Here is a 10509-nt window from a genome sequence, read left to right as displayed (position 1 = left end):
AAGATAAATAAATAATCAAATGATCGTATGAGCACCGCATGGTTCGCATGGAAAAGTAGAGCTATGCAATGAAGTGTTAAATGAAAATGGATAATCATCTTTGTTGTTGTTCATCATATACTAAAGTCATGCCGAGGCGTCATACAAAGAAGTTTCTTTAGACTCACTTTGCTAGAAAAGATTAAAAAAATATAATTAGAGAAAAAAAATTAATTAAAAAAACTTATAAAATGAGTGAAAAATCTTATAATTTCATTCATCAAAACCAATAAAAAAAATAATGTACAAGATAAATTTTACGTGTTTTTAAAAAATATGTTAAACAAGGAAACAATGCAGTATAGATATTCATTTTTCCCTCTGCTGTTTTCACAAGGAAAAATGAAATTGATTTTTTTCTATTTTGTTTTATTTTTATTTTGATTTCCCACTAGAAACACACTTTTAAAACATAAAAACAAATACGTGTCGCATACTAATCAATTGAAGTGAAATTAGTAATCTAGTGAAGTCAGACGTGTGTTCTTGCTATTCTTGTAGTAAACTTTACAAACACCATCCTCTTTAGACTTTAGAGGTTTGAGATCGATGCATTAACATTCAACCAGAAGGAAAACTAATCGATACCTCCATTTTTCATCAGTGTATTACCACCTTATAGGGTTAGGTATGTTTTTTTACTAAGTATTGATGAGCCATGCAATGTTGCTGCCATTGCTGGAGCTCCTCCGCACTTCCAATTCATTGCTTCTGGCTTGGTCCTTGCTTTCTCCCACTACCATGAGAGCCTACAAAGATGATCACGTAATGAGTTTCATAAACGAAGATTAGCAAGAATATACTGGTAATTTGTTACTATGCGATTTCACGAGACTATTATTATTTCATCAACTTTGATCAAGCAATTCACTAATGAATTTATAAGCACTAGAAAGAGATATGAACACTTTCAGAATTCAACTAAAAGGAAAACTGATCACTACCTCGGTTCCTCTTCAAGGTTACCATATTATAGGATTTGGTGTATTAGGCAAGTGCTTAGAAGTCATACAATGATGCTTGCATTACTAGAGGTCATTTGCTTCAAATTCATGAGTTCCTGGTTGCTCTTTGTTTTCTTCGACTTCCATGAGAACTGCCTCAGCTTGTTCGGAGTCCATTGGGTCATGTTGTGGATCACTGAATTGAGTGGCAATGAACTCGTAAGAATTGAGAGATTCCTGCTGTGGCACCCAAGGAACCAATGCTAGGGAGTCATTGGATGCAGCTACCTTGTCGTCCATGTTGAAGACAGTTTGATCCCGAAGCTTGAACAATTTGTCTGCAGCAAAGTGACGCATGGTCAAAGATGATGCTAACGGTAGATGCAGAGAACTTGTTCGATTACAACTGCAGATTAAGTTAAGTTGAATCTACTTCATAAGAGTTTTAAAAAAAAAACAATATGCAAGTATATTTCGATGCTGGATTTTCAGACTTCGAAGTACCATGTCCTGCTAATACTCAGCAAGTTTTGGCACACTTCAAAATGAGCTGAAAACACAATTCAAATATTTTTAATCATATAATATCATTCTATTCAATAATAATTAGAAAGTTAATTAGATTACACCTTAGAGTAACAAGTTATAGAAATACTACAAATAGTCAACTAATGATTAATATCTTAAAAATAGCAAACTCACTGTTGTGCATCAAATGAAAACCTTGATTTGAAGCCTCATAGTGAGAACAATCCCATAATTTTCCAATATCTAAGTTAAAAAGACATTTGGTATTGAAATTAAATTTTCAGATGTCTATAAGTATATCTAAGTTAACTACTAGGAGTTGGATTTGAACCAAGAACAATTGAAATTTGAACAGATATAATCATAGAACATAGATGCATCTCAATTTCTCCTACTTCATGGTCACTTAGTTGATGGTGTTCTAGTTGATGCTTCCCCTTTCCTCTCTTTTATAGTGTTTCCTGGTAAATGAACAAGGATGAGTTAGGAAAAAAAATGTCTCGACCAATACCTATGTCAATTAATGCCATTGAAATTATGTCAGCACGAGCAATTTATCTGTGCCAGCTGTCCAACTAAAAGAGATAGCACTTGGAAGTTGGAACCATATACCAGCCAATGATACTAGATCGGTGAACCTACTGTCTGATATTCAATCTTTTTGTGAAACTTATCTGATAACCCTATTGATTGAATACTCACTTAACACCAAGAGTTTCTGTGAGATGATGCACATTGACATCAAAACAAATCAGCTGGAGAATATCGGATCAATGGAAAAAATATTCCAATTATTGTACCTGATAAAGGATTAGAGAACTCGTTACTGTCTATTCACAATTTGGTCTGTGAGCACTTACTTTTGATTCCATGAATCAAATTTGAGCTCATTCTAAAAGAAACCATTGGCTCATCAGCGGGTACAACTGGTAAGGCTTCAGGAGTGTTATATATAACTAAGGATCTCTCCTCGTTTGGATGATATGTTGCCACGTTATGGGTTGGAACAACTTCCATGTCTTGCAATTGTTCCTTTGGCAGCAGATAGGGAAGTCTGGACACAGTGATTGTATCATTCTCTTCCATCACAGAGAGCATGTCAGCATCCTAGAAAAACAAATTGCAAACATCATGATAATCAAAGGGAGAAAACATAAGAAACACAGTAATAGCTTATGAAGTACTACAATAAACAAAGAGAAAAGTCATCAAAGGAATGTGTATCATTTTTAAACAATAGTTCAACTAATTATAATAATTAGATCAATATGCACTTCAATCAGGACATGCAGATTGGCAAATCTCAGAGAATCACAGGTTTATAGTGCAGGAACATGCATGATTGTATGATGCAGGCATATTTCACTGATACCTGACAGCATAAATCTCAATGTTGCATGAACTGAATTCGACTTACAGGAAGGATTAATTAAATAACCAATCAATAAAGAATTGCAGTAGCAGTTCTGCAACTAATACTTTAAGAAATATTAAAATAAAAAATTATAGTTATAAAGTTATACTAGTTAAATCAACCAGAGTTGAAGATCTAAGATGTAGAAAAAGACTAAAGAAGATTTAAGTAATAAAACATTATTTAAGAAGCCTAGATATCACTAGTGATATATGGCCTAGCATTAAGTGTAATGGTGAATGGAGAGATAAGATTCATGAATCCAACCTCAAAAATTTGAAAGAAACAACCTTCACAATGATAATAATAAAAATATGCATACTGATTGTCCTATAAATTTATTCATTCAGGTTGAAATGGACCTGAAGTAATTGGATAAAAGAAGGGAAGAATATGATGAGGACCATGGTTTTCACTTGTTCTCAACATTTCAGAGGAGATCTTTGAAAAAGGATCAATTGTAGCAAAAAAAAAAAAAAGATGACTCATAACCCGTCCCCAGGTTATGTGAAGGGAGCTTTGAAAAAGGATCAAGAGAATGTACCAAGCAGCGTGCCTTACAAATTATTTTCTAAAATCCCTTTGGCACCTAATGACTAGAGGACAAACTCATTTAATGCTCATCTATGTATGTTTTATGGAAGAAAAAGAGCATCTACTTTGGTTATTTAACGTTGCCAAAGCATACCATGAACAAGAAACTAAACCTATAGGATGTTGATGCTTGATAACCTTGAATATCAAAGTGAAATCAAATGTTTCTCAACCAAGACCCTACTAGCACTTGTGCTATAAAGTTGCACTTAAATTTTGTATTTGATTACTTTATTATGATAAGAAAAATCAAATCACATTCAACACAGATTGAATTAACTAATCACTTACAGATAAGCATAGCATATTTTTGTTAGTCAGCTGTCAGCGATTGATTCACATCTTAGATTAAGTGTAATCAAGTTAGCAGTTCACTGGAATTGGGAATTATTCAGCTGAAGTCGAAAGGAAGAAATGAAGTGAATGTCAACTCGCTTGAGTTCAAGTTGGTTATGCTCAGTTCCACAACAATGAAGGATGGGACATGTGAGCGGTTATGATGTACAATAGAGGAGCTTGATATATGTGATTTTACTTTGTAATTGAAGTGGGGTTAAGTGGGATTGATCAGAGTGAACTAAGTGTCCAGGGTGGAGAAATTATATCACCTTACATGCAGTTCAAGATCTCCAGAATCTCTTCCCTTTTATAGAGTCTAAAAATGGATGCCCATCAAATGCCTTCTTGCCATAATTTGTTCCAACCATTAGTAAATTCAACGATTTTCTGCTACCTCTTTCCTCTATAACACGTGTCACTTCTAAACTGGCTCTGTTATGATCCCTCATATCAATCTCTATTACACATGCCAGTCTCTACCCCATATATGCGTCTTGGATCTGATAGTCGAAGCACTAGGTATGTTATCCACATTACATAGTCAGATACTTCTCCATAAATCTATTCAACTAGACATCAAAAGCATGCATTCACCTGATGGTGAAAGAAATAGGATATTTCTTTTAAAAGAAATAAGATAGTTTGTTTCTCCCTCAAAATTGTTTATGCAAAAACTGGCTGAAGAACAAAATCAGAACCTAGAAAAAAAAAACAAGCAAGACAAACTTCCAACTAAAGAGCAGAATAGCAAGTCAGAAGAGCATATTACCAGTCTCCTAATCTTCGTAGCAGGACGTGACAGCGGGTGACCCATCTCTTCGTCGTAAAACTCTTCCAGATCTTTCCTCTTCGCCTTCCTCGAAGCGAACCCAGCCATCTCCATCCGCTACAAATCACCACGCCAATTCGAACCGCGGCCAGCAGAACTCCCAAAAAATCACAATAAATCAATGGAACAAAGGAGGAAACCCTCGAAGAGATTTAGATCTCGACTCGGTATTTCTCCTCTCGCTTTGCAGCTGTTACTGCGGCAGGAAAGGTTCGTCGCCGTCAACGGAAACAGAGCCTTTGAGGCACCGCGCCATGTTTTCCCTTTCTGGATTTCTCTAGAATAATCCACAATGAGGAGGAACTGAAAATCCAGCTGTCTTGAATCTTATGCACTAAAACCCCGGTAAGTTTAGAATTGTTGAAAATAGTCATCTAAATAATTTTAAAAATAATTAACTTGGATAAAAATTAAAAAAAGTATTATATAATTATTAAAAAATATAATAGTTATGTAAATATAATAATTATAATTTAATAATTATGAAAATATTAAAATAATTTTAACTAAATTAAAATAATTTTAATTAAGTTGATAAAGAAAATTCTAATATAATAATTTTGATAAAATTAAAATATATTTTTATTTATTTTTGATATTGATGTGTAAGGACTTTGCATTCCCCGACATGAGGTGAGGCTCGAGAAACACTCAACTCATGGCCACTTTAAACGAGTCCAAAAATTAGTTCATTAATTATATTGGTATGATAGATTTGGAATTCTCAATTTATTGAAAATTTTATTAAATATTATATTTTAAATTTAAAAAACAAATTGAATCGTCGGATATAAAATAAAAAACAGAATTTAAATTGGATTAGATCTTATCTAAATTTAAGGTATGGAAATAAAGATTATATTGATTTAAATAGATTGATTTATATTTAATTTAGTTAAATTATGATTGGCGTTTGGTTAAATATGGCAATGACTATGGGTATAAGTTTGATAGTAAGATGGAATAGGAATAGGAATGAAAATAAAACTCATTAAATTATATAAGTTTAGTTGATTCCTATAAATTCAGTAATCATTCTCAAAATGTCATTTTCAAACTCACAATCCAAACATTATTTTTTTACTATCATTCCATTCTCTCATTCTCAAATCCATCAATCAAACACCCCTAAATTTATAAAGTAAGTAAATTAGATTTTTTTTTTTTTTTTAAAGAAAGCCTCGTTATTTTTTTTATTTTTTTCTCACTTTTTCACTCCCCTCAAATTGCAATCCACTGTCTAGCGACTCTGTTCTTCTCCTTTTTCTTTCTCCCCTCTGCTCTGATCTTTTTCGACGACAGCACTATTAGTGTTCTTTTTCCAAGCCAATCAAAACACAACTAACTTTCTTCATCTCTATCGTACCTGAATTTTGATGATTTTAATGACTTAAATAGAGCTTAATAAAAGGATTCCTTATAACATCTTACTACTATTTTAGTTATAAAAATCATCCATACTTAAAAATATAATTTTTTTTATGTACAATCAAAATTTTTTAATGAGCCTAGACAATCAAAGTTGAATAATATAAATATTTCGAAAGTTAAATAAAAAAAAGTCACAAGTTATCATTTAATACAATAGTCTTGTTTCCATTTTAGCAGTTCAAATCCTTTATCCCTATTTCTCCTTATCCCCATATCCTATTGTCGAATGGATGAATCAGATTAAATCTCAAGATATCATGACATCTTTAATATATGTGCAGTATTTTCGTGATGTACAAAATATCCTTGAGATTTAATCTGATTTATCCGATTAACAATAAGACACGGAGACAGAAAAAAATAGGGACAGAAGATCTGAACTCCCATTTTAATGGTAAAAATAAAGCATACTGCTTTCAATTTATGAGCCTATAACATATAATATGAAGTTAAATAATATATAATGTTATAAAATATAATCTAATAAAAAAGATAAATATTATCAATAATTATTTAAATAGAACATGTCTTGCGGTTAAGTTCTAAAAAAATATGAATTAAGTTTATATATTTTATATTTTGTAAACTCGTTAAAAAAAATTAAATTGCACATAGGAGGATCCTATTTTTAAGCGTGGATGATTTTTTAATTATAATAGTAGTAAAACGATATAATGAGTTTTTTTTTTAAAACTCAACTCGATCATCAAAATCTCACATACGACTTTTAGAGTGCGTTTAGTTCAAGTCATCATATATAACCTTGGTTATGTGATTACCAGGTAATCACATAACCACATATATAACCTTGGTTATGTGATTACCAGGTAATCACATAACTAAGGTTATAGGGAATAAAACATAACCAAAGGTTGTTTAGTTCAACTTAGGTAATGAAACAAAAACTTGTTTGTTTGAAGGTTTTAATAAATACCCTAGTTTAATATTTTACCGTATTACCCTCAGTTACAAAACCAACTATACATAATATTATTATTATTATTATTATTATTATTATTTATTTAGTTATTTATTTTTTAATGTTTTTTTACTTTTCTTTTTCCTGTATATTTTTTTACTTTTTTATGTGTTTTTTTATTTTTTAATGTTTTTATATTTTTATATTATTTATATTTATATTTTTTTACATTTTTTAAATTTTAATTTTTATTTATTTTATTTTATTTTTAATTTTATAATTTTTTTAATTTTTTAAAATTTTTAAATTTTTTTAAAATTTTTTAATTTTTTTAAAAATTTAAAAATTTAAAATTTTTTTAAAAAAAATTAAAAATTTAAAATTTTTTTAACATTTTTAAAATTTTTATTTTTTATTTTTTTAAATTATTTATTTAAAAAAAATTAAATTTTTAAAGCATTTTTTTTATTTTTTTTTACATTTTTAAATATTTTTTTACATTTTTTCTCTTTTTTTCATATTTTTTCTTATCGAATGGTATTTTTGTTAAAAAAAATTCGTTAACCCCGGAATCAACAAAAACCTTAGTTTTCTGAAATTTTCCGATTCCAGGCTGCATGACCCTTTTGCTAACGTGTTGGTCATGGAACATTACTTGGGAATCATCGAATACCTAAACCAAATAAGGTTTTTGTTGATAACCTTGGATGGATAACCAAGGTTATCAAGAATAACCCCGAACCAAATACACCCTTAAGACTGATATGACTACGGGATCAATCACTCGCTGACACTTACTATTATGTTTTCGGATACATCCAAGGGACGAAATTCACTTTCAGGATTAATAAGTAAAAATTAGACACCTTGATTATATATATAAAAAATAGAATAAATGTGATTAAACCCTTTTGACATAATAAAAACGAAGAGTGCTTCTTTAATTTTTACCTCACAATTATTTTATCTTTTAATTTATTATTTTTCAATCAAACCTCAGTCACTTTTAAAATTATCATTTTACCTTCTTAATTTTTTTTTTTAAAAATTTATCGATCCACTACACCGATTAATTAGATCGTTAATTTTTAAGAATTAACTTTTGATCAATAGAAGTCATGTATTCATCAACTTTAAATTTTACAGACTTGTCAAAACATTGCACAATTTTCCTTTAACAACCAGAGAAAAAATTTAACAATTAATATAATATCCTTATTAGTTTTGTAAAGGCTCTCTTAGGCCTAAATTAGAGTGTTAGTGATGAAAATAATATGAGCAAAAAATTGATATTTGTGTTGTAAGATTGACTAGGTTCATTTAGCTTTTAAAATTGTTATTGTGTCTTGACTGGGAGCATCATTGAATGAATTAATTGTTAGTAAAATAATTATCGAAGATTTATAGGATATTAGTTAAATTTAATTTACACTAAATTAAATTTAATTTACAGTCGAGATAATCTAAGTGGATAAGTTCAAGCTATCAACAAGGACTGATTTTTGCTACGAGCCGAAGAACAATAGAGCGGACAGAGTTGCTGAGCGGGAAGATCGGCCGAGCAGCAACTTTCGGAGCAGACCGAGCGAGTGGCTGGTCGAGCAGAGTGACCGAGCAAGCTTATAGTCGGTCGAGTGAGTAGAGAAACCGAGTGAGTTGAAGGTCGGACGGGCAGCTTAGCCGAGCGAGCTTGGCGATCGAGTGTCGAGCGAGATCAAGGTCAGTCGGACAGATAGATCGAGCGAAGCAACCAAGTGATCGGTTGGGTTGAGCAGCAGAGCGACCAACCGAGCAAAAGGACGAGCGCCCAAGTGAATTGTAGGCTTCTGCCGAGCGAGTTGTAGGCTTTTGCCGAGCAAGTTGTTGCCCAGCTAGTTACAGGCTTTTGCCGAGCGAGTTGCTGCCGAACAGCAGAGAGAAGCCTATAACGCGGTCGGACAAGTGAACTAAGTAAACAGAGGTCTGCGACGAATGCAGTTTTTTTGAAACAAATTTGCTCCACCTCTAGCTGTGCTTCTAGGCTTTCTCGGGTCATCTGTTTTCCATGATACAAGGATGAACTGTGATTCTCCCCAAGCACTGAGGGTCATTGTCATGCCCCAAAGGAGTCTCTGCTAGACAAAAATCCAGCAACATCTCCCCTATACCAGTAACAATATGAAGCAATAGATACAAACACACATAACATAATATCATATTTATCAGTCTACATGACTGGAACATATATAAAATAGAAACAACATAACCACGCAGTTAATATACGCAGCCTACCCGGCTGGACATAAATGAATAAAACAACCACGCAGTTAATATTTAGCCCACACGGCTATATCACAAACATAGCGAAAAAACGAAGAGAAAACTCATAATCCACAACTAAAGTTTACTAGCCAATTAGGCTTACACAACCACAAGATCACGAAAGCAAAACACCACGAATCAAACTCCAAACATAGACTAATTCATACAATACTAAAATGGTTGTATACTAAAAATACAAGTAAAGCGAAAATAAAACTGATATAACGCAGGACCCAGGACTGGCAGCCGGCATCTCTCCAAGCATCCATGAATCATTTACTGTTACCTGGCGAAAGAAAACCAGTTTGCGAGGTGGTGAGTGCAGGGACTCAACGGGTAAGGAAAGATAGTGCATGAACATAACATACAACTAGAAAGTGAGCCAAGAGTATACAGACTCATAAAGGAAATAGCAGATACTATCATGATGTTAACATAAATGTTCATACCTGAAACCATATCCTAGGCTAACAATAGAAGGTCAGGGGGTGCCACAAACCTGCTACAGTACTGCTATAACTATAAGGTAATATGTAAGATGTATCCATTTTACTAATAAATAAACCAGTCTAAACACCTACAACGAGTGCATAACTCAACATAAGTAAACATATCAGCATAAGAAACAACAGTAGTATAAATTAGCAACAACATCATAAGCTAATAACAGCAGCATAAATGAGCAACAATAACAGCAGGTATAATAATAACAACGTATACACGGATGGTCACTCCCGCCCACCTCTCTGCACCATGACCCTAGTATGGTCGAGAGGTCGGGTCAGTGACAAACTGTACACCACTCCAGCTACCACTCTCTCGAGTGGCCGAGGGGACAGTTGCATAGTAACTAACTAGCTACGTCTGCGACGGGGGTCCCTGCTGCTCACAACTCCAGCTATCACTACCCATGAGTGGCCGAGTGTGGCACGACAAGACAAGCGACATCTACTCCAGCTACCACTCTCTCGAGTGGCCGAGGATACAACCCTGGTCAATGGCTCTCTCGACCGTAAGGGAGAATTTGTCGTTGACATTCATGTAATGATATGATGCGCCAAATGCAACAGTCATCATACAAATATAAGCAGAAATTACGTATGCTACATGAAGCCAGCATGCTCAATACGGTACATAAATAGACAACAGTCATCATACCACTATAAGCAAA

The 10509-nt window shown here is 32.8% G+C and overlaps 1 protein-coding gene across 5 annotated transcripts; it reads right to left on the bottom strand.

Moving 5' to 3' along the window:
- Positions 1-466: 466 nt before the first annotated feature.
- LOC121996536 lies at positions 467-5011 on the bottom strand. Of its 5 annotated transcripts, XR_006116110.1 has the most exons (5): positions 4628-5011; positions 2312-2618; positions 2023-2229; positions 984-1321; positions 467-788 (listed from the first exon to the last, which is right to left on the bottom strand). XR_006116110.1 is itself a non-coding variant. In XM_042550529.1 (3 exons), the coding sequence occupies exons 1-3, from the start codon at positions 4739-4741 to the stop codon at positions 1068-1070; spliced, it is 615 nt and encodes a 204-aa protein (XP_042406463.1). In that variant the 5' UTR covers positions 4742-5009; the 3' UTR covers positions 467-1067. The 5 variants fall into 5 exon arrangements, 1 of the variants encoding a protein (XP_042406463.1); XR_006116108.1 differs by having other exon boundaries at positions 2023-2618; XR_006116109.1 differs by lacking the exon at positions 2023-2229 and having other exon boundaries at positions 4628-5010.
- Between the last annotated feature and the right edge of the window lie 5498 nt (positions 5012-10509).

Source organism: Zingiber officinale, chromosome 6A (assembly GCF_018446385.1).
Source record: "Zingiber officinale cultivar Zhangliang chromosome 6A, Zo_v1.1, whole genome shotgun sequence".
Classification (NCBI taxonomy): domain Eukaryota; kingdom Viridiplantae; phylum Streptophyta; class Magnoliopsida; order Zingiberales; family Zingiberaceae; genus Zingiber; species Zingiber officinale.
This window is presented reverse-complemented; position numbering and strand designations above follow the sequence as displayed.